Source organism: Pagrus major, chromosome 10 (genome assembly GCF_040436345.1).
Source record: "Pagrus major chromosome 10, Pma_NU_1.0".
Classification (NCBI taxonomy): domain Eukaryota; kingdom Metazoa; phylum Chordata; class Actinopteri; order Spariformes; family Sparidae; genus Pagrus; species Pagrus major.
In genome coordinates, this window is record NC_133224.1 from 20,055,690 (window position 1) to 20,080,563 (window position 24,874).

Sequence of the window (24,874 nt, forward strand, 5' to 3'; positions counted from 1 at the left end):
CTGATACGCAGCTGCGACCGTTGGAGGAGAGGGAAAAATAATAAATAAAATACAGAGCGCGACTTTCTGAAAGTACGATTCTGTCGAATGAATACGTTTACAGTGTTTAAAGAGACCAATGCATTCGATATATTGGCTGTAGACACACCGTGCAGACAACCAGTCTGGTAGCTATAAACAGTGAAGGTAAGCCGTGGTTCCTCTTTGCAGCTTGTCTTTTAGCTAGCTGGCTAACGTGAGCTAACATGCTAACCCCAGCTCTCGTAGCTCGAATTGGCTTTGGATGTATCAGTCGCGAGAAGGGCATTTGCACTAAGTTGTTTCACTGCTAAATCGCTGTTGTTTCTGTCGCAGTGTTTGTTTTGTTTACATCTCGTCAGCGCTAGCTTAACACCGACAGCGGAGTGGAGGTGGTCGTCCGCACATTGGCGGAGCAGGCCGGGGAGTCTGAGCTCCACACTCCGCCCCCCTCCGCCATCATATCTGGTGTCATTTGAACCTACAAGCGAAGGCCTTTACGATCAACGCATACCTTGTGCTAGGTTAGGTAGCGAGCTAGCTAACCCATCTCTGTTATGCAACAGAAATATGATATCGTGGGGCAAATTCTGTTGTTACGATTGATTTATCTACATTTCCACACATATCGATCTGCTGTAATTAGCTTGAAACACGAACAATGTATACGCTAACGTAGCTCGCAACCACTGACGCTAGCTAATGTCAACTGGAGCTATTTTGTCTATACGTTAGCCATCTTTACGACCAAACAATTTAAGCCTGGTTCAGTTTGTTAAAGTTTTAAAGATGGGTCGACATTAAACTCGAGCTTTAGCATAGCTTTACAGTTTGCATCCCCGCAGCTTGAACTCGTTATCCCGCCACGTTTTGAAGAGCAGAATATTAGCAAATATTCAAACGCGCAGAAGATTTAATATTGTGCAAGCAGCGTTATTGCTCTGTGACCTTGCTTCAGTTTTCTCATCGCAAAGTTAGTACTACACACTACACAGCTCGATACAAATAGCTGCAATCGGATTAAAGACGTTAAAATTGACGTTCCCTGTTCGATCGTGTTCTTTCGTTATTGATTGATTTGTAATGATCACACTGATTTATGTAGTATTCGATGATCGGTGCCACAACTGAATCATAAGGCTAATTGTTTTTTCGATTTGCTGCCTTTAAACTGATAAATCATAGCAACATGCACGTGTTGAAAGCCACAGTGCTCACTAAACCACACAACTTTACTTTTGAGTATGATCAGTACACAGTTTAAAATACTGGTGTAAAATAATACCTAAATAGTCTTGAGACATTCACAATCAGTAGCTTGAAGGAGTTAAGGAGGTCTGATGGCATTTCTCCCAAGTTAAACATGACGGTTGTGGGTTGTGTTTTGTCACTTTAGTTACTGCAGATCTTGAAATACCTTCAGTTCACACACTCACAGGGCTTCAACTTCATCTCCAGCCCAAAATAAGAATTAATAACTTATACCAACGCTACATCCAGGTGTAAATTGGACCTGTCATCATCAGATGTTCCAATTATCCGTTGTCATAAACAGTGTGCTGGAGTATGAATCACTTTGTTACTTAATGTCCTTCGAGGAGGTAGACTGTTAAAGTACTCATGTATTGAATTCCCTGTAATAACATAGTGTTGACCAATGGCAATGAGGCATAATAAGTTGCAGAAGCTCCAACACCACATTCACAACAACTTTCCGATTTGTTAATTTAGATGTGATTTTACAACGATTTACTGAAAATAGTGACCCAAACGGTGATACCAGTTAGTGCCACACCTTAAACAACACGTCAGAAGGTTTTTTTTTTTATATACTTCTTACAACATATCAAAGGAATATCCAATTGAGTAAACAGCGATAAAATTACAGGGATAAAAACGGGAATCACTATAATAATGTCACAATTACTGTCGAGGCACTTCATAAGAACCCTGTGATATGGGCAAATAGTGTCTCAATATTTTCTGGCAGTCTTCAGTGTTGACATTTGATGCTATTTTTAAGCAGGCACCGCTGTGTTACTTGTGAGTCATCCGAATTACACATTTGTTAAAGATCCATTCAGGGTTCTTTTGAATAACCGTTTATCATTTGCAGGAGTCGAATGCCTCCTCTTTGAAAGTTATTAGCAAGCCTGTTCCCTAAACTTTACAAAGCTGAATCAGATAAAAAAGATACTTATCTGGCGTGGAAGAGCTAGGGACTTGTACCAGCTGCAGGGAGGTGAAACTGACTTGGAGGTTGGAAAGTTGTGTAATTCTTAAAGATAGACACACCTGGTCAACGTTAACTACTTATTGATATTTGTGTGTCTTAAAATTGAAATGGCAGGTATTATATGTATCAGTTAAAATTAAAATCATGCAGTTAAACTTTGTTTCACCAGGGAACAACACAGGATACACCAAAAACTTTTACAACTATTTTTAACAAATAAAACAATAACTATTTTGTCAGCGTTCATATACTAAAGATTCTAAGAGGCTCTGACAGTGTAGATCAATTCCTCTATTGATACCTGAATACCTGAAACCCAATCAAGATATCTCATCACATTGACTCAAAAATTGTCCAATATGTAGCAATTAAGAGAACTGGTCATTTTCAACATTGCAAACAGTGGGATATTAAATGGATTGATGCCTCCATTTAAACAATATCTCTGACTGCTAACAGTTTTCTATCTTCTTGCATTGTATATCACCATGTCACCCAACCATTAGCAATGGATGACTCTATCAGCTTGCAGGATGATTGTCATTGGTCACAACTGTTAAAATCTGCTGGGGATGTATTGTTGGAGTCACTGGAATTGATGGTCCCCTGATTACTGTCTAAACATAATCCAAGGGGACAAAGACACTAAAGTTCAAATTCATGTGAACATATTTTTAGTTTGCTAGTTTTGTGGTTCAGTTATTGTCTTCTTTTGGATTTATAGTGTCACATTGTTGTTCATAAAGTTATGTCATGTGCAGTAGAAAAGAACCCTACTGATGCCTTGCTCGATAAAAGCTAGTCAGGGTAGTAATTTGAATTTACTATACCATTTTTTTCTGGTTGTCGCTTGTCATTTGGACTTGCCGACAAAGCCCAACAACGTAGGGCAGATTGTAAAAATCCATTTTAAAAAAGGAAACAGACACACACACACACACACAAGATGGTGCATTGTTGGTGTTTGAAGGACATGTGTTCATTCACCTAGTTTGAGATGGTGGTTGCGCAGTGCTCCGCTCAAATGCAATGTGAAAACAAAGAATCGTCATGATTGTAAGAAGTAGCAAAATAAGGTCAAAGCTAAAATAACCCCAGTTACATTCATAAACATTGGTATAACTTGTAAATAAGGGTAACTACCAGCCCCAGTTGTACATTCGTAGCTATTATTTTTTAGTTAAATTGAGTTGGCTTACTCCTGTATCATGAGGATAACTGGGGGGAAAAAGTTGTTCACGGTGTCTACATGTTCATACCGTAGAGACAAACTATGTATGAGCATTAACAGTTGAAATTTAGCGGCCTGGCTGTTGGTTTAGTTGCCATGACATTTTTTTTTTAGGAACTATCCCCAACCGGCTGCATGGTTTTAGAAGCAGCTGGTTCACAACATCACTAAAATAGACTCGTTTAGATTTCTGGATGGAAAATCTCGAAGGAGCAGCAACACTAGGCCATGATTGAGCACTTAGCTACATATAGTTTGCTGTTTCATTATTTGAGAAGGGATACCAGAGTGTTTTTCTCTCGGCTCAGTGTGCTGTAACGGATTGATCAAATTGGGCCGGTACCTTTCAGCGTGTCCAAGGCTCGGTGCTAAAATGAGTGTGTCATGGCAGCACTACGGAAAATCAAATTACGCTTCCTTTCCTATCACAATATAGGCAGACTGCCAAGCTGTGAGAATGCGTCTCACTGGCAGCTAATTTCTTAAGTGTGCACTTCTAACATTATTCTTTTCGTCCTTTAATCATTGGATTTCTCTCTCTCTCTCTCTCTGTCAAACTATGCTTTATTTCCAGTGGTGCAAAGGGAGGAGGACAGGAAATAAAGGAGTTACCTGGAGGGTCTCCGTCAATCCACATTTCAGTTGGAGCGAGAGAAAAAGGCACGGAGGGAGAGAGAGTGAAAGGAGAAGAGGAGTGCGAGTCGCGTCTGCTCTTGGCAGCTGTTCCAGCAGCCTGTTTCATTGTTTGGCTGATATTTCGTTCCTGCGTTACCTTTTTGATGAATCAGTTCGTATTTTTAACTTCAATGTGAGATATAACTGCTGTAAAAAACAAAAAAAAAGAAAACCTTATTACTAGCAAGAGTGTTTTATTTTGTTCCATTGTTAATTTCCAAGGTTCTTTTTGTTTCTTTTTTTATGTTTAACAACCTTTTTCGGCTGTGAGTAGCAGGAGCTTCCATTCTCCAAACTATTGTCGAACCCCCTTCCTTACCTAGTTAGGACCTGATAACCTGGTATTCCTCAAGCACCTGAAACTGGCAGCTATTCTCTTTGTGTCTGTGTGTTTGGGGAGCTCTGTGACCACAGCTTAAGCACCACTCAGCCTTCTAGTCACCTAAGCCTAACTAAAGCAAGCCAGCTCTAGCCTGGTCCAGCCCAGTCCAGCCTGCTCCGATCATCTGGACAGGGTAAGGCAGTTTGGAGCATGCTTATTCCTTTGCTCATTCAAGTTGTGGGTTTTTTTTCACTGCAGAAAATAAAAATATTCTTTTTTTTTTTTTTCCCACAGATACTCAGTTCTGTGTGGACGTGAGGAATATGACTGCTGAGACTCTTAACTTCGGCCCAGAATGGTAATGATCTGATTTCTTTACATTATTTCAACATGTTTTAAAAAGCTGCAATAAATACATAAACATTACAATATAAGTTTATCCTGAACAAAATGAATGACATTGCTCTCATGAAGATAAGATAGATTTTTTACCAACAATGCAATCACTGTTATCAAGACGTTATTAAGTGATCTGTGTTCCATAGTTTGACTCCAGTCAAGGTTTACTTTCCATGCTTATTCTGGAGCTTATGACCTTGATCAACTAGTTTCGTCAGCAGATACTTTACTCAGTCATGGAACTGTAGATGTTCAACCGTAAACATTTTTCTGGGCATTTTTAGGACTTTTATTTTTAGGCTGCTCGAATGGAATCATGGCTTAAAGACACAATATGTAGTCTCTGCCTTGAGGGCTCCCTCAGTCAAAACAATAAAAACAAAAGACGTATTTCGGTGATGTTGTAAAGTTGCATGGGATCATGGTAGTTGCTGTCTTCTCTGGCAAACAGCCACCATTGCCGCTGAAAATCTATCTGACGTGACTTAAGCAGAAATGTTCAAGGATGAGGTAATGTTTTTAAGTTTCATTCACGTCACGTTCGCCAACTTCCTTCCTCACTCTCGGACGCATCATCTGATCCGTTTCCTTGAATAAAATGACAGATTTCTCCAGGCTTAAACATTGTTTGAAACATTTGGGATACTGCAAGTCCACAACTAAACAAAAATGCAACAAATGTCCAGTTGTTTTTAGACATTTTATTGCAGAAATGTTATATATCTTTAAATATATCAGTGGCCATTGAATTTTCTGGTAATTTGCATTCGTTATGAGATTATTTTATGTGTAAAATGGACATTTTGCTGGTGGCACCAAAGAAAAGGTCGAGGGGTTTATTTAAAAACTTGTAAATTGCAATATGTGTCATGCTATCATGGAAATCTGGCCTTCATTTTTGGAGACACCTTCATGGACCAAATGAGGAATCATCCTCTGGGATTGTCTGTACTAGATTTCATGGCATAATGGCCCTTGCTGAGATTTGAGCTGAAACAGTTATTCAGCTGGACAACATAATTGTAAAGTTGCATCGTCGCATTGCAACATCGCTCTCTTGCATTGAATTGTGGGCAAACATTAGGCTAAGGTTACTTTTATATGTTGGGAGATATGGCGGAAGGAGGCAGCGAGTGATTTACAAAAAGGTGTCCAGTATTTTTATTTTTATCTCAAAGCGAACATCTGGGGACATTTCAGATTTTACCTACCTCTACCTTATCAAAATGTAATACAATGGTAATACAACAAATTCGAAGAACTTAATGTTTTGTTTATGTAATGAAGGTGGTCACGTACTGTAAATACTGGTACTGAAAAGATGCAGTTGTTATATTGTCCTAATGAAATGGTAGTTAACATTTATATGACTGCTTGTATTGATTGATGAAAAACTAGCCACAGGCAGTACTATAGAGAAGTGAGGATGTGATACATCGAGATGCTTTTAGAATCGTGCATTCAAATCATTGACCCGTGAGTCCCAGTCCAATAAAGATTCATACCTCTAATATGAACTGAACATCTTTAGTTTTGGACTGTAAGTTGTCACTGCGTCAGAATCGTGATTTTTTCCCTTTTCCCAGCCGTTCTATGAACGCAGCCATTAACAGAGAAAAGACGTGCAGATTAACCAATGATAAAAAATGGTTAGTTGCACATTTTGCTCTTCACTAAGGGACAAACCAACATGACTGTATGAATGTCCCGCCACCAAGAGGGAAGAAATATGTAGCAATAAATCATAGTAACTATCCACATGGGTTCAGTTGTTTTGTTCACTCAAATGAATGATTTTGGGGCTCTCAGTCTTTTTCCTCTTGTAATAACTAACTGTGGCCAAATGAAGTCAAAATGTAGGTATTGTCACAGCGGTTTCCTGTCCATCGCTGTCTGCCTCTGCTGTTTCTCCTCCTCCTCTTCAGTGAATGTTTGTGTAGCGATTAATGGATGGGGGGCGTAGTCTCCAGTTTGGTAGCACTCCATCTCTAACGGCCTGTGACTGCTGTGTGCATTCCTGGTGCAACGCCAGCCTCGCAGAATATTTCTCTCTTTACACATCTGCAGCTGCTTTCCTCTCGGTGGCCCTTCTAGTCCTCTTTCATCCTCGTAGCCTTTTTAATATAGCTACTATGTAACAGCCAGTACATGTGCTCACCACATACAGCTGTCTGGCCAGCATGTCTCTTAATGCCCGTTAGCGTCACAAAATGATTTCGACCATTTGAGGTTTATTTGGCAGTTCAGACGGCAAGTATGCTGTTAGTCACTGTGGGAGAATCCAAAGTGAAAACCTTTTGCCTCACAGATTTATGTTACCAGTTTTAGGCCAAGCGTTGCTCCATAACAAGACTCAGACAAAGGATTGTGATTGTATGGATTTAAGTGTGTGGAAGATCTTTTAGATTTCATGCTTTGTCATGTCAGGGAGGAAAGCTACATTATGCTAAGGTAAATACAAGCGAAGTGGATACAATTATGCAAAAATATTTCTTAGTACCCCACCCACTGGCACGTTTCCCCAGCTCTCCTCTTGTTATGCATATTAGTCGCCGCTCCACTCTTTTTTTTTTAGCCCCTTTGATATGCCACATGCTACCAACTGGCCTTTTTATGATGCCTTCCTCTACCTCTTACACCCCACACTCTCCTCTACACCTCTCTGAGTTGCATATGGTTTTGATGTGGGGCTGTGAGTCAATGACACACTTTGTAGAGGCATGTGAATGGAGCCATTGTTAAACAGCAGGCCTTGGAATCCGGCCTGCTAGTAATAGCTTTTTAAAATGAAATCCTGAGATTGGAAAGCTAATATATCATCTGTGTTGAGCCAAGTGTATTCAGGGGGACCTGCGTAGGAGGGTGGTTGATTTGTTACAGAACATTTAGTAAATTCCTTTTTCCATGCTGCAAGATGGATGCCGTTAGATATTTGTCTCCGATTCCGAGATAAAGGAACTCTCTCACGACAAACTTTCTTTATTCCAACACTGAGATGTCTTATGCTCTGTTTGAGAGTCATACAAGAAATACCGACGTTAAATGATGCGGTACCCTAATTCTTAATGATTCCTGTGTTCTTCCTCGCTCAGGCTCCGTGCACTGTCCAGTGGGGGGAGTGTGACGTCCCCCCCTCCTTCCCCCGCCATGCCAAAGTACAAGCTGGCCGAGTACCGCTACGGCCGAGAGGAGATGTTAGCACTTTATATCAAAGACAACAAGGTTGGTGGGAAAACTCTCCAAATTATCTTGAATTTCGATTTACTTTCCTGTCTGTTTGTAGGTCATTTGTTTTTTGAAGCCATGCTTTTATCCTGCTGGTGTAAGTGTCCATTGTTGTTGTTTTAGGTCCCAGAGGACATGCAGGATAAGGAGTTTGCTGCTATTCTGCAAGATGAGCCCATGCAGCCACTGGCACTGGTGCCTCTCACTGAGGAGGAGCAGGTCCGCCTTACAACTCACCCACTCACGAAAACACCGATATCTGGAATTGTTGAACTGTTTCAGCTCATCATGTGATATGTCAACGTGATAGGACCTCAGTCCCAAAGCAAGCGGTTCTGTTGGTTGACAAACGTGGCTGTGAGCTCACATTCCTAACATTCCTCCCTTTTTGCTCTTTCCATTCGCTCTCTCTCCCTCCGCAGAGGAACTTCTCCATGTCTGTGAACAGTGTGGCGGTGCTGAGGCTCATGGGAAAAGGGGTGGGTGGGGCCGCCCCAGCTGGAGTGGTCCGAGGACGAGGGGCCACACGAGGTGGTCGAGGTAATAACCAAAGAAAAAAAAAACTCCCAGACTCACAGAAAAATGGCAACAAATAAAGTACGGCCTTGATTCAGCCTAAGTGCACTCATGATAAATCCACAACCACTTGAGAGAAAAAACTAACATGAGTCCAACAGCAACAGAAGTGCTGCCTAAAACCCTTGGCTGAAACTATAATGGCTGTTATCCAATGAAAGTAAAGCAGTTTATTCAAGCCAGCCACTGAAGTGTTTATTTCCTCTTTTTCTTCCACCATCTTGATGCAGCACACTTCCTCTTGGCCTGTCCAAATAGCCCCCCTTTTGTCCAGCCCCACCTGTCCTAAACCACTGGGGTTTATGAACTCACCTTGCGCACACACAGCACTATGCACATATGAGTGGCCAATGTAAACATTAGCCGTCCGGTTCTGGACAGCCAAGGAAACAACTTGGAAGAATGATTCTGTGTGGGTTTCATCATTTGTGTGCAGTTGCTGATGTGTGTGGCTAATTAAATAGGAGTAGACATTTTTGTTAGGTTATGACAAAAATATGATTATAATACCAAATATCAACACATCCTTCTCTGTGTGTGTATAATCAGGACGAGGTCGTGGTGAAGGTGGATTCTACCAAAGAAGTATTGAAGAAGCAGAGGTGGGTTTCGGCCGCAGCGTCCGAGAGATACATCGCAGCCAGAGCTGGGATGACCGGTAAGGAAAAACCCACTGCACACTACCTGAAGGTCAAATAGACAAGTACTCCAACATAGTAAAGGCGTATTGCTGTTGAGAGTGGCTGTCATCCACTGCAATAAACTTAATAATCCGCTCTGGTATTTTTGTTGCTCTCGTGGGATGATTTATTTTTTGCTGGCATCTTCTCTTGTCTGTCTGACTGCACTCAAGTTTCTTTTGGTCTTATTTCTTCAGTAGTTTTTCCTTTTTTGTGAGTGTATAGGTATCTGTGGTGCTGAGATGCCAGTTTTGAGCGGACATTCTTCCCTATGATAAAAAAGTAGTTGATGTTTTGGGCTTGTTTTCCTCTGTTTATCACTTAACTGATATGAATTTCTCTCAATTTCCCTCCTTTTCTCAGGGGCGAGCGTCGTTTTGAGAAGCCACTGCGGCGGGAGGTGGGGCGTCCTGGCTTTGAAGAGTCTGCAGGTCCCGGGGGTCCAGGGAGGAAGGAGTACACAAGGGCTGACAGCGATAACTGGCGCACCCTCCGGGAGGAGCAGGACGAGGAAGAAGGGGAGCCAGGCAGCAGCTGGAGACTTACTGGACCCCGCAGGGATGGTATGATAAAAACAAGCACTTATGTATTTACTGTAGGGCTACCTTAAACGCTTGTTTGTGTTTTAAATGAAAGATAGCTGAGAAAAGGCAAAGGGCTCATAATTTATTTTCCTTTTTAAAATGCACACACATTTTATGTTTTATTCAGTATGGAGGTAGTGTTGCTGTAGACTTAGTTTAGCTGCAATTAAGAATAAACTGGTGGTATCAGGCATTTAACAGTCAGTTTGCTGCAAATTTTAGTGCAGTTGCTATGTTGATTCACTGAAAAACACATTAACATTAAGCAAATTTTGTGAAATTGAAATTCTGTTTTCTCTATGTTTTCTAATGTACTTTTTCTTGTCAGTGAGGGGTTCATGAGTCACAATTACATGGCCACTTTGTACTGAACATCTTTAAACCACATATGGTCATAGTTTATTTTTTTTACTCAAACTAACATCAGACCTGGAGCACATCTGCTAATGTTCATACAGATTAGTGTAATTATTTAGTGTGTTACCTGTGGTTAACACAGGCCAATAAACCTCAGGCCTAAACACTATACACATTGGCACAACTTTAACAGTGGGTGCAGTGACATCTAGTGGCAGTGGAGTGATTTGCACTAGACACTCTGTTTTTAGCTGAAACAGAGCTGTACAGTTTCTCAGGACACCAGGTTAAGGGTCCACATGACACTTTTTCCTGACAACACACTGAACCTACTCAGTTTCTTTGATATTTGTGCGACACCTCTGATCTTAAGTTGTGGCAGTATTTTCACTGTTGGTGATCCATTTCTTTCAGATGGTGGTCCTCGCTCAGCAGGCTGGCGGGACCATGCCGCTCCAGGTGAGAGTCGTCGGAGGAAGTTTGATTTCGACTTCCGGGACTCTGATGGTCATGGCGGTGGCCGCCGGCGCGCAGGCAGTGACGGACTTGAGGATGACAGGGACGGCCTGCCCGAGTGGTGTACAGATGAGGAGGATGGGGAGATGGGCACTTTTGACTCCTCTGGAGCTTTCATGCCTATGAAGGTGTGTTTCGCTCTGTCTTTATTGCTATTCACGATGTTCGACTCTGTTCTTGTTTAAGTCTTTATGTGAAAACGGTGTTGAAAACCAAGTCTTTGATGTATTATGACTGTATGATATATCTTTAATTAGCCCTCATGAATGTCCATGAGCATTTGTTACACTGATATGTTGTTCATTTCCTCTATTTCTTCTCATTTTCCTCTATCAGAAGGGTGGCAAGGAGACAATCCTGGAGGAGGAGTTTGAGTTTAAGGGGATAGAAGAGGAAGAAGAGGAGGAGAGCTTCATTGACATGGAGAGGAACAGTGCTGAAGGAGACAAAGAAAAGGGTGAGGAAAGACTTAATATTATTAATCTTTTAATAAGATTGCAGTTACCAATTGATGAAAAGCAGTTCTTAAAGTGAAATAATGAAATGGACTACAATATAAGAGCCTTTTGTGTCTTGAATTTGCAAAACAGCAACTTGTTTGCACTTTGTCCATTTTTTCCACATTAATCACTGGCCCATTCATCACCTGTTATTGTGGCATCCTACTTAATCATTTGTTTCCTTCCACTCCTTTCTTCACAGAGAGTAAAGAAGCTGGCTCTGCTGTAGGAGATGGTGAGACAAAGCCAGCATCACCCTCTTCTTCTCCTCCAATCCACTGTACCCCTCCATTTGTGGAGCCTCGGCCCAGCAACGCTGGACTAGTGGTGGACAACCCTCAGCTGAACAACAGCCACCCTGTCAAGGCCAGCAGCACACCCAGTGAAGGTAAACCTTACTTCATGGCTTTTTTTTGTGGTACCATCAACAGATGGATAGATTCACCTGAGCAGCAGTATTGTATATCTGTTTGTTTATTTATTTATTTATTTAGGTGATTTCTGTTTTTACTCAGCCCATCATATTGTAAAGAGACGCAATTATTGAACTCATCATATTAACTATGTTGTATTGCAAAAAGTGTAAAACAGGACTGCATGATGTGGACAAACTACAAAAAGTTTGAAATGAAATATGATACAGATTTATGCTTGCTGTTTCAGTCTCTGTCTGTAGTATGAACTATAAGTATCAATATGACTTGTTTGCTGGAAAATGAATTTTGAATTTGTGTCAAACTTAATATGTCCCCAGCACTAAAGCAAAAAGTACTATATGTGGTTGTTGTGGTTATTCTTATTTCTTTACTGAATTACAAAATTGTGACAGTCTTGTCCTGGCTCTGCAACTTTAGAGCTTTTGGCTTCTTGTGTTCAGCCAGGCTCTCTCAGTCTTAGGACAGTGAGTGGGTGGGAGGGAAATTCAGCCATGTTGATATTTTGGTTTGATACACAATATGTTTACCCAGTCATTTAATATCTTGTTTACTGAACCTGCTATTCCTGCTGTATTAGATACAGAGCCAGTAGGTGGCTCTACCACCTCCCCCCAACATTCAACTTCATCTTCCCATAAATAGACATACTAAAAATAGGGCCCATTGTTTTACTAATGTTTCTTCTTCTTGTTTTTGTGTCAGATGTGGCTCCAGTAGGGGGCTCCAAGACCCAGCTGAGCCCAAGTGTCGTTGCCTCCTCCAGTCTGCCTCCCCCACCCCCTTCCTCTGCTGCTCCTCTCCTCCCTCCATCTGGAGGAGACACCGAGGATGATGAGGGCATGAAGCACCTGCAGCAGGTAGGAACAACGGGAGGCACACTTCAAGCAGCTGTCGCAGAAATATTAAATAATTGTAACGGCAAACACATTTTAACTGTGCGTGTATGTGTGTGTAGGAGGCAGAGAAGATGGTGGCATCACTGCAGGACACTTCTTTGGAGGAGGAGTGTTTCACCCAGGCTCTGCAGCAGCAGCAGGAGAGCAGGAACACAGCAGCTGCTCTGCCGCTGTCACATGAGGCTGCGATGAAGTGGTTCTACAAGGACCCACAGGGAGAGATCCAGGGTACACACACACACACACACACTCACACACACTGTGGCGTTTCATTTACTGGTACACTCATACATGCCAGCATAGAGTATTGATTCGTAAATATTGCTACTGTCTGAGCTCATTTAAGTGATTGTAAACTCATCTCTCTCTCCCTCTCCATCCTACCCACCACCAGGCCCTTTCACCACAGTGGAGATGTGCGAGTGGTTCCAGGCTGGCTATTTCACCATGACCCTGCTGGTGAAGCGGGGCTGCGACGAAGGCTTTCAACCCCTGGGGGACGTCATCAAGATGTGGGGGCGTGTCCCCTTTGCCCCAGGGCCCTCCCCGCCCCCCCTGCTGGTGAGACAGCCACCACCAACGCAGCGCCCGCAGCCCACCCGGGGGCCCGCCGGGACTGTGAGTCAGAGCTCAGCCAACGTAGAGGATGGGGAAGGGAGGATGCAGAGGAGAGGGAAGATTGATAGACAGGTCACGGTAAAAGACCAACAATTAATTCCAATTCAGTTTAACATGACGGGCTCCATTTTAAAAGTTTCTGAAACAACCCCTCACTTGATTTTAAGACACACAACTGTATGTTGTCATTTTGATTGTGTTCCTACAGGAAGTAGGAAAGAGAGATCCATATTCAAATCATAGATTAAAAAAACAAATGCAGTAAAAGTTAGTGGTTGTATGTTAGCTTCAAATTTGTGAAGCAGAACAGGCCAAGTTCCATACCACCATTAAATGATGTAATGAAACACTACACATATATACATACAGTACATACATACAGTACACACTCTAGATACAGATAATACCTATATTGCCAGTTTGTAACATATCTTTGTGTACTGAAGACACCCAGACTAGTTTGTAGAGCACAGCCTGTGTTTACAAAGAATGGACAAATCTCTCATGGCTGCATGTAAATATGCAACTGTAAAAAATTGCCACAATTCTTTCATAGACTAGCCCACTATGTATGAAAGCCTGTGATTTGGCATCTTGAGATTGAGGAGTCATTGTTTTGACTGCTGACTGCTCTCCTCTTACAGGGAAACCTGGACCAGGAGCGCCTGAAAAAGCAACAGGAGCTGGCAGCCGCAGCAGCTCTGTATCAGCAGCTCCAACAGCAGCAGCTATTCCAGCTCATTAACAGGTCGGCCTATTGGGGATGAAGAATTCACCCTACATGTCTCGACTTGTGTCCATTAATTATGTTTCGTGTCCTGGTTTCTGGCATTTTACAGAGGATCTCAGAGGAGATTTGATTTTAAATTTCAGTGTTGCTTCTTGTGTTCCAGGTGCAGTGAGCAGGGTATGATAAGCAGATCGATGTCAGTGCCAGATACAGGGTCCATGTGGGACATGCATACCTCAGCTTCACAGCCGTCAGGTATGTTTAAGACTATAACTGGTTTAGCAAGTGCACGCAGCGTCAACACATGAATGCTCGACATAATGATGCTGAATTAACCCCTTTTTTTATTTCCGTCTAGGCGGTGAAGCCAGTCTTTGGGACATAACAATGAATCCTTCTACTCAGGGTCCAACTCTCGAACAGCTTCAAAAGGTGGGTACAGTTGAGATTTTCAGCCTTAGAGGACAAATTCACTATTTACATTTTTTGATTTACACAGTCGGTCATATCAGTTTTATTGTCTCTCATTGTCTTTTATTAGCAAAGCATTAACAGCACTGCTAGCAGGCACAGTTAATGGATGGGGTGAAATGCGAAGCCAAGATTGAGTAAAAGTTTGACTCCTGATGTTTTCCCTTCAGCTCCAGCAGGAGAGGCGAGACGCTGAACTCAGGGCGAAGCGTGAGGAGGAGGAGCAGCGTAAGAGGAGGGAGGAGAAGAGGAGGCAACAGGAGGAGCAGAAGAGGAGGGAGGAGGAAGAGCTCTTCAGACGCAAGCAGGTGAGATGAAGGAAGGAGGTATTTTTGCATTTGCCTTTCCCCTGTCTGTTGCCTTGGGCTACAAACATTTTAGACTTTTGATTTATTTATTTTTTCTCTTCAGATTTCGTTTAAAGAAGTGTTTAACCTTTCATGTTAAAGGCTTGCATCACTTTAACTGAAATATTATCAGCACAAATGTGTTTTACTTTTGAGTAAACACATGCTTAGTGTCATTAAATTAAAGATCATAGTTGGTTGTCACCGTGTTGACCTCTGTCATGTCTTCCTGTAGTGTCGTCAGCAGCAGGAACTGATCATGAAATTGCTGCAGCAGGCCCCTCAGCAGCAGGGTCCTGGGGCAGGTGGCTCAGGCTGGAGCGGGGCTCCCTCCTCTGGGCTCGCCAAAGCAGGAAAGCCCCCGGCTCTTGCTCTGCTGGAAATGCAGCAGGAGGCAGAGAGGCTCCTGAAGCAGCAGCAGCAACAGAGAGCCCAGCAGAGAGAACGCGTGAGTGTCAGCAGCTTAAATTACATGTTTCTAAGGTTTCATACCAAATGTCACTGCAGAAAATGGAAATGGAAAATTACATGTCATTTGTCATAATGATTTCTCAATCCTTTTCCAGCACTCCGGCATGTCAATGGGGAGCTCCTCCATGGGAGGGCAGTGGGTGGATGGTGTTGGTATGTGGGGCGGTCCTGGAGGTATGGAGGGTAAGGGTGGCAGTGGAGGCTCCTCAGGCAGCATGGGCATGTGGGACGAGGCTGTGAAGAACCAGGCCGGCCTGCGTGGCAACAGCAACAACAACATGGGCTTGAAGAACAGTCGCAGCAGTCCTTCACTCAGGTACTTGAGACCAGACCAAATTAAGAAAAATGAAAATGTATGCACCCAAAGAAATGTGAGATGGCCTGAAAATACTGTATCTTCACCCATTACCCCCCTTTTTTACACCCACTGTGGCAGATGGCATTGTAATATTAATCTATATGTGTATGTCTTTCAGCTGATTAATATTTATCTAATATGCATTGAACCCTATGTGTCCTCTGCAGTGATCAGTACATGATGCGTCGTAAGCGGACTGATGAGGAGGAGAAGCTGCTGAAGCTGCTGCAGGGCATGAAGCCTCAGGACGGCTTCACCACCTGGTGTGAACAGATGCTGCACGCTCTCAACACCTCTGCCAACAACTCATCCTCCTCTCTGGATGGTAGGCTGCTCAGCTTTTACATATTTAGCAGCGTCAATGCTGAGACAGATTCACCCTCAGCTTAAAAAGTTGATTGTGATTTTCTTGTCTATTGTCTTAAAATGCAACACATTTTAGTATTTGTGTACTTGAAAGTAAATTAATCTCAACATCTCTTCCCTTAATTTAAGCATAGCTAATCATTTAAACTGTGCATCTTTTATTTAGTTGCCACGATTGTGGCATATCTGAAGGAGGTGGAGTCTCCCTATGCAGTGCTGGACTTCATCCGGTGCTACCTAGGGGACACAGTGGAAGCCAAAGAGTTCGCCAAACAGTTTCTGGAGCGACGTGCCAAACAGAAAGCCAACCAACAGAGGCAGCAGCAGGTAGGCACAAGCTAAAATGTCTTGTGAGTTCAGCACAGCATATGTCAAAAACATAACCTGTCGGATATGCCCCCATCAGCTCAGGATCAGAAACAAGAAAAGGAAAACAGTAACTAACTGCGTGAAACTCTGAATGGCAATTATGTCCCCTGATGTCTAGTTTTCAGAGCATAGTTGGACCTCACATCAGGGTGTTAAACTTTTTTCTGTATACAGGAAGCTTCATTATAGATTTTAACTTTTGTTATATTTTCAATAGCTGCTTATTTATTGTAAGATGCCAGATTTAATTGAAAAAAAAAGTTGTAGTTTCCTCAGACGTCTTTAGTTGAAGTAAAAGTTTCATTATTAGTTTGCATCTGTCAATGAAAAAGTTGAGGGTTTTCTCAGTACTGAATGTAACAACTAAGGTTGATGTACACATTTTTGCTTGTGCCTGTATTTCATGTAACATTAGATTTGTGTAATTTAATTGAGGAATACATTTCTTATTCATTGCCTGAACATATTTGGTGTGTTAGCAAATGTGTCAGAGACTATTTTCTAAAGTGCACCATTTAGGAAAGGAGACCATATAATTGAAGTAAAAAGATTCACTTTAAAAACATAACAGAGTAGAACAAACCATTACTAAGGTAATCTAAGTGATGTATATGGTGTACATTTAAATGTCAAAACAGGAAAGCGGCTCATATTATATTGCCTCTTAATAAAGAGATAACAAAGGAGTATACGCATAACTGTGAATATGAAGGTCAGACTTGCAACATACCTTGATAAATGTTCAAAAACTGTGATGGGGCAAAAAATGTCTGAGAGAAACCTTTGGAGTGACCATTGTAAATGCCTCTTTTCCTCTTTATGTGTCCCAGTTATCAAAGGATGTGTCTGGATTGAACATGAACTTCCCTCTGCAGGTAAATATAGACATGCCTCTGTACACCTGCAAACAGTGTTGAAGTTGAGTTGTTGGAGGCAACAACAGCCATCCAATTTCTTTTTAAACTTACGATAACATCACGTCACATAACTAGTGTAGGGTTGACTGTGATTTTAAGGTTCCTCCCACCTTTATTTTTTAATTGTCAACTGGTTGCTGAATATCAAACCTGGGATGACGACTTGAAATATCTTAACTGAAGTCTCCAAATTATACATCATCCATGGGGACACAACGCCCTTGGAGTGGGAGAACTCTCAAATGCACATATGGCAACAAAACAACATGACTCAAATTTAAATAAGCAATCAGGTGTTTTGAAAACAAAGCAGTAGAGGGCATTTATGTCTTAATAAAAAAAAACACTCTCTCATGAAGACTCTTCTGGATAGAAATGTTTGATACAAGTGTATTAGATTTATTTTTTATTTTAACATAGTTGATTAGAACTGGAAATGTCCAGACATTTATGATTGTCTTCATTTTTCTTTCCTTATCTTTTTTCTTAGGACTCAATGCGAGGTATGAATCCAAGCACCCTGCAGTCCATGTTTCAAGCCAACCACATGGGCAAGGCTGGTCTCTATGACAACCAGGGGGGGAAGATGAAGAAGAAACAGCCCATGATGCTGCACTCTGACCCCAGCATCCTAGGTATGTGACCTGCCTAACAGCATTCAATACTTCCTCCTTTTGACTTTCATCTATCTGTAAATGCTCTAAAGCTTAAATCTAGCTTTAAATACAGTTAACTCTGATAAGCATTGTGATTACAAAAAACACTACCTGTGTAACAAAAACACCAGCAACACACTTCTACATCAAAGTTAGAGTTGATATACAAAACAAAAGATCCTAGAATGGAAATTCATTTCCTGGAATCAAACGGAGCTGAACAAAAAGCAACAGAGGAAGAAGAGCAGCCTTCTGAAGCAACAGCAGAACGTATTGCATCATTTGGTGACTTGTTTGCACCCTCTCCAGGTGGTGAGTAGGATGTGCTCATAGGGTGGGCTTATGTCTGAAGTTTATTTACGTGCCCGTGAGCTGTTGGGTGCAAACACTGAGATGAGATATGGCTCGCTCTTGAAGTAGATAAACAGGTGGCCCAACAAATGTGATGTAGGTAAAAATGGGTAATGTAATCTGTGATATCGATGCAGCCTCATTATTCTGTTTATACAAAAAAAAACAGCAGATGGAGAATAGGTTATTCACACACTGAATTTCACAAGCTCTCCAAGATTTGATCGATTATAAAACCCTGCCGTTTCTAAAATCTTTTTGTTTCTTTGTGCTGGTGGAAATATTGAATCAGTGCTCGGGAGCTGGTGAAGTTCAGTGTGTACACTTCCAATTGTTTTCTGCTGTGTAACACTCATTTTGCTCCATGTATGTTACCTACTTGTCTTTACTTTTTCTACCTTCAATTATTAAATAACAGCAAATAACAGCAAAAATGTACGAATGGGGGCTTGTTATGAATTATTTCTGGCTTGTCACTTTGCCCCCTGCCTACACTGTCTAAGCCAGCTCTTCTAACTCCCCCATGTCCTGTCCTCCTCTGATCTGACTCTGCTCTCTCCGTGTCTTCTCTCTGCCCTCATTGCCCTCCCTCCTCCTCCCTGCAGGGTACTCATTCCACAATGCGGGCGAGTGTCTGAGCCTGAATGAGATGGAGATGGTGGAGGATTACTGATGTGACGCAGCGCAGCAGCAATAGCTACCTGAGGCCTTCTGTCTTTTAATCAGACAAACCTGATGACGAATGTGCACTGCTGGGGGAACCAGGGGGGTGGGGGTAGGAAGGGAGCAAGCGTAAGGGGAGGTGCAGGGTGGAGGCGCCTGGATCTGCGTCTCCTACTCTTTCCTCCCCTCTGGCAAGAGAAAAAGGGCTCCCTGCTGCACCAGTTGATCACTTGAGCAGGGGAGAGGGGGGTGAGTAGGGGTGAGGTTAAAAGGAAGATGGGTATCCTCTGGCACTCAAAAGATTAAGCACCTTATACTGAACTAATGCACTTTATTGAGATGGGATTTGAATAGGTTTTTTTTTTTTTTCTTTCATGTGTGTGTGTGTGTGCGCGTGTGTGTGGGAATCAGTGTGCATACACGGTATGTGTACATACACATTATCTGTGTGCATGTGCACCGGAACTGGAAGGGGGGGGCGGTGAAACAGTTGGTGGGGTGAATGGTCGAGGTTTTCAAAGTCAGGGGGACCTTTAGTTGAAACCTTATCAGAGAGCAAATCCTTTCTCGAAAGACAAACACTGTTGATATTTCTCTTGTTTAGCATTTTTTTTACGTTTATATAAAAAGTAAAGCTATTGAAAAATGGATTATAAAAAAACTTGAAGATTTGCACTTGCCTAAAAAAGAAATGACAAAAACAACAAAAAAAATCAAACAAATGGGGTTAGTTATAGAAGTGAATATTTTTGTGAATGTGTATGAATGACTGCGAGCGTGACTGATGTGTGATGGTTGGTTTGTGTCAGTAATATACCAGTCTGCACAATGTTTTTTTTCTTTCTTTTGTTGCTTACCAAGATGTATGAAACATAAGAGGCCATTTTTGTCTTTTTTGTTCAAATGGTAATTTTGTATTCTCATGTTTAGAGAGTGAGTGCGTGTGTGTGTGTGTTTGTTTGTTTGTGTGTGTGTGTGTGTGTCTGTGTGTGTGTTTCCCTTCTCCAAACAGGGACGTGATCTGTATGTTTTGAGAGTGAATGAATGTGTGAGAGAGAGAGAGAGAGAGAGAGAGAGGGCAATTGCACAACACATCCTTTCTCTCACCAGCTCTTCATCCCCAGATAGACGAAATAGAAATGCATACATTTGTAAATGTTAGCTTTGCGCTCATCACATGATGACCACCACTAGTTTATTTCCCTTAGCTTCTCCACATGGGGAGCTGTCTCTAGACCTGTGAGGACTAGCAGACAGGGCAAATCATGAGGGACATTACTGTGTGTGCATCAGAATGAGACTGTGTGTGTGTGTGCGTGCGTGTGTATGTGTATGTGTGTGCGTGTGTTTTCAGTGCGCATGTTCATTTACTGTTCATAGAAATGAGTTAAGACTACAGGTACTCATTTTGAATACATGTGCTTTTTGTATGTGTATGAATGCACATTTGTGCCTAAGAACTTCGATAGGGTGCGTGGCCATTGAGACATTAACTCTTTTTTGAGAGCGAGTGTGATGTGCGTCAGTGCTCAGCACAGTGTATGTAAAGTATGTAAGTTTATATCGTAAATATTTCTAGTTGAGTCTAGGGGTGATCCATCGGAAGGTTAGTCCAGTATGTTTTCCTGGGGTGTGATCACGTTGCCTTTTGTCAGCTCTCGAACTTGTGAATGAAAGGTGTCGAGTTTCTGACTCTGAAAAAAAAATACAGCATCTTAATGTGCAAGTGCACAGAACGGTGCATGAAATGTTAGCATATTGTGTTACTTATTCGTTGTTGCAATTTGATAATGACGAGTTTTCTTTTTTAATGAAAAATATATATGAATATATACATTATATACAAAGTTTAAAAAGTATTTGGACTAAGATGATGAGCACTTGGGGCTGCTATTTTTGTTGTGTGTTTTAATTTTTTTTCCTTAATTTGTTTTTCATTTTTGTTTCATTATCGCCATGTGAAGTGTGTGTATTATTTCTTTCTTAAGAAAATATTGAATGTATTCCAAAAAAATGACAAGAAACCCGTGCTGATACCAGATATTATTTTTTTTTTCCTCAGAAGATTTCAAAAATGGAAACAAAATACAAAAAAGCTTCAAAGAGTTTAGCGAGGACTTTTTTTTACTTACACAGTGGAGAAGAAAAAAAAAAACTCGGGATGGATACAGTTGAACACACTGCCTCTACAATCCTGGTCGTACAAATAGTGACTAAGAATTAAAAGAAAGGACTCTTTCTATTCCATACTGGAGCTTTGGTTGTTTACAAACCACATGGATATCTGTGGGTGCAGTTTTTTGTTTTTATTTTTGTTTTTATTTTTTTGTTCCCACATAAGACGGGTGGGGTTTGCAAGTGCGCTTCTGCCATATGGACATTGAGTGGTGTTGGTTTCGAGGAAAAGTTGCAGGCATCACAACATGGACAAGATCCTCTAACTGGACCGTTGTATGTTGTCGTGGATCCTGAGACTTGATCAACCATGGAGCGGAGGCGTGAAAATCAAGGATGGGCTCTCTTTTGTGGAGGACGGAGTGCAGGGCTGCAGAAGCCTAGAGGGAACTGAGAGGGGCAATATGAGTACACCTGGCTAGTGCACTTGTCTTCACCTCCACCCTCATGAGCACTCACACCCTGCCCTCACCAACTCACCTATGCACTTTTGTTCATTCAAGCTGTGAGGTACCATTTTGGGGATGGGAGCACAATTACAACAGGAGGATTGCTACGACTTTGACAAAGTCACTGAAAAGAAATTCCCAAACTGAAATAAGAGACTCGAGAAGCATGTCTTCTCCCACCTCCTGTATATAACCATATTTTTGTATTACCTTTCAGAGTAGAAAGAAATTTGCAAATGGATGAAGGAAAATTCATGAGACATTGATCATATGGAGTGAATGTTCTTCAAGAAAACCAATCTTTTTTGAATATAGTTTGAGATAGACTCGCTGTGAGTTTCCCTTAGTTTGCCAGTAACCCTGAAGTAATCGGGGATGGAAGGGAAACCCACATGGACTGAGGTGTTGGACACTTGGCTCCAAGACTGACTGATAGTTACTTATCAAGATGGATGTTGCAGTCGCTACAAAGAGCCCCACCAAGAGTGTTTGATCAACATGCACAGTAAAAGAGGCAGACGAAGGTTTGAAGAGCTGTCGGCAAGGATGCTTCTACTTCATCTCCCAACCTGATGACTGCCTTGAGAGCTGTAAAATGACTGCAGGAGGAATAATCCTCGGCATTGGTAAGATATTCTTTTGCCACTCTATACTAATGACTTAATTTGATCAGTTTACTCCCGTTTAATCTGTGGTACTTTGTTTCCAACAGGATTGTTTGGACAGTGGGGTGATCTTGTGCTATTTGTTTCTGTCTTCTCACAGGAGTCTGGCTGTGCTTTATTTGCTGCCCTCTGCAAGGAGGATCTAATCTACAGCCACCCCATGAACCAGTAAACCCTAAACGTGTCCTTTTTGAACTTAAACCCTAAGAAACTTTTCTGTCTTGACCTTGGACTGGGCAGGCCATTGGCATTATCAGTTGGACAGTTACCAGATGAAGTTACAGGTTTATCGACCGTGGATCCCATCTGTGTTGGAAGTGTTAGGTTCGGGATCTGATCAGGCGCTTTCCGGCGAGGAAGAGGATATGGAAGCACGTATTGCCCAGATGTCATCGCCCACCTTGGCCTGAAACTCTCAGGTGGCTGCATGGAGGTCTTCTAACCAGCGGGTCGGAAGACCTGCTCCTGCCCAGACGTCAGAGACTCGGAGCTGGGTTGGGTTCCGGCGGACGTGGCTGGATTACATCTAAGCCATCAGAAATCCCTGCAACTGTGGAACTGGATGAACTGAAAGAATTGTACAAAAAAGACTTTGAAACATGACAAACACAAACACGTAGCTACATGTCACATAGAGTCCAAAGGAGTTGCACACACACTACATGCACACCTACAGCAAGAGCAAAGTATACTCAGTTACATTGACTCTCCTCTGGAACCACATCTGCACACACCAGGGCTACATTAATATCAAATCACACACACACACACACACATACAAGATTAATGCTCATCAGTATAAATGTTGAGCTCTGTAAATAATGTAAAAGTTTGTGTTTTTGATTTTTCTCTCATAGTGGGTTTTGCTTTATTTCTCTGTTCAACATGCCTTAAATTGTATAGTTCAGTCCTGAATGGCTAACTGAAAATGTTCTCTAAATGATGAATTTAAGTTGGAAATCACCTCGTTGACTGTCCTCTGAAGTCAAAGAAAGAAAGGAGCTTTCTATATGACAGTTTTCTGTTAGTTAACAGAACTGTCTGTTCTGTATTGACCTAAACATGTACCACCATAAAAGTTACTAGTTAGCTACAGAATAGAGCAGCAAGCTGTCTTTGATTAATCTGATTTTGCTGGTGGTTGGCTTTTGTTGCCCTTTTGGTTTCCTTAAAATGAAGAGTGGATTTGTTCAGATTTCCTGTTTAGATTATTGCTGAAGGTGCAGGCTTCACAAAGGGCTCAAGTCTGTACTGTCTGGAGCTGAGCTGACTGGGTGGGATACACAGGATTAGAATAAAGAGCACAGACTTGCTGCTGTGCCATAACTATTGTTGGAAATACTGCTTGAGCTAAAATTGAACCAGAGTGACGGGGTCCGATTTACACACAGGTCAGGGCTTTTTGGTTAATTTTTTTTACACTCCACGGGGGACTTAAACGTTTTGGAAGCTACTAGGTACTTTTTTACAGTTTTGAGATGTCAAATCAGGCTTGTATTAGAAGCATGTCTGAAGAGCAAGCTTGCATGATTTGTGATATTTGTGGGTTTTGACACTAAACCTTGAGGAGGGCCATATTGGCCTAGATTGCCTTTGCCTTGTCTGTGCACCTGTTAGTACCGCTGACCATCTCTGATGGCACTGAATAGATGAGGAATAGTCAGTTGCGTGTTATCTGAAAGGAAATTTCATGTGCCGAAGATTTGGAAAGTGTCCTGTTCCATGTGTGTAAATCTACATTGGATTTGAGAGATTAATGCTTTTATTCAACTAGTAGTTGTTTCGTATCTCAATGACTAAATGATATGCAGTTTTTAATCCAAATGGCAACTGATATTCATTGAATACCTTCAGCTTAGACTTGTAATACATGTGTACATTGTGTTTAGCTGAGGTATGGTGGATAGTTACCTGGTATAGCTAACTGTGTAAACTGAAGTAGTCAGTGTGTCATAACTGTTGAATTTATACTGAATTTATGATAAAATGGTTACTAAGTTTAATGTTGTTGTAATCAGTTGCCAAAACAAAGAAATTGACTTTAACCATATGAGTACACAATCAAGTCTCTTATGTGTGATTGACTTTAAAAAATACCTATGTTTGAAAGTTTTTAAAAGCTGATATTGTGTGAGGTCAGTCAGTCTGTCTTAAAGGATTAAACCGAAGTTGTTTGCAGTTTACTTTCACTGCACTACACATGCTTTTATGATTAGATAAACTACAAAATTGCGTTGGCAAAAAGCCCTGGCTGTTCGGTTGCAGCCTCGGTAAAGATCCTGTCACGGCCTGTCTGCTCGGCGGTATGAAGTTGATCGTCTGGTTTATCTTGGCTTCGGTAAATGTAGTTCCAACAATAGTGGCCTAAAAGATACAGTGAAAGTTATATTCCAGTCAGCTCAGCTCCTTTTGCTTAATGAGTCATTGAATGTTGTTAAAATAACAGCATACATGTAATGAAACTGTTTTGGAAAAGAACAACTGAAAGATGTGTAAATAGTTTGGCTTTTGTTTGTTTGAAGAACAAAATAAATACTAAATAAAATAGCATTTAGCAGTGACTGACTGAGTGTTTTATTACTAATTTGTATTATCAGTGAAGTGGATTTGTGTGTG

General features: G+C 41.6%; 1 protein-coding gene across 3 annotated transcripts; it reads left to right on the plus strand.

Annotated features, from left to right (window-relative positions):
- Nucleotides 1-24,819, plus strand: gigyf1a (GRB10 interacting GYF protein 1a). 3 transcript variants are annotated; one of them, XM_073474484.1, is made up of 26 exons: nt 1-186; nt 4,060-4,675; nt 4,777-4,840; nt 7,974-8,103; nt 8,230-8,325; nt 8,529-8,646; nt 9,232-9,340; nt 9,726-9,925; nt 10,718-10,947; nt 11,156-11,276; nt 11,522-11,707; nt 12,459-12,613; nt 12,712-12,880; nt 13,047-13,348; nt 13,915-14,018; nt 14,164-14,255; nt 14,359-14,432; nt 14,642-14,779; nt 15,054-15,266; nt 15,385-15,605; nt 15,815-15,972; nt 16,180-16,340; nt 17,213-17,257; nt 17,790-17,934; nt 18,912-22,219; nt 22,359-24,819. In XM_073474484.1, the coding sequence occupies exons 3-25, from the start codon at nt 4,806-4,808 to the stop codon at nt 18,977-18,979; spliced, it is 3,270 nt and encodes a 1,089-aa protein (XP_073330585.1). In that variant the 5' UTR covers nt 1-186; nt 4,060-4,675; nt 4,777-4,805; the 3' UTR covers nt 18,980-22,219; nt 22,359-24,819. The 3 variants fall into 3 exon arrangements, with proteins under 3 accessions (XP_073330585.1, XP_073330586.1, XP_073330588.1); XM_073474485.1 differs by having other exon boundaries at nt 13,047-13,270; XM_073474487.1 differs by having other exon boundaries at nt 13,047-13,213.
- The last annotated feature ends 55 nt before the right edge of the window (nt 24,820-24,874 follow it).

Excerpts from the sequence above, each read along its gene's own strand:
- gigyf1a (XM_073474484.1), top strand. The coding sequence starts at position 4,806 with ATGACTGCTGAGACTCTTAACTTCGGCCCAGAATG. Across the intron at positions 8,104-8,229 it reads TTTATATCAAAGACAACAAG|GTCCCAGAGGACATGCAGGA; the intron begins GTTGGTGGGAAA and ends TTGTTGTTTTAG. Across the intron at positions 10,948-11,155 it reads GAGCTTTCATGCCTATGAAG|AAGGGTGGCAAGGAGACAAT; the intron begins GTGTGTTTCGCT and ends TTCCTCTATCAG.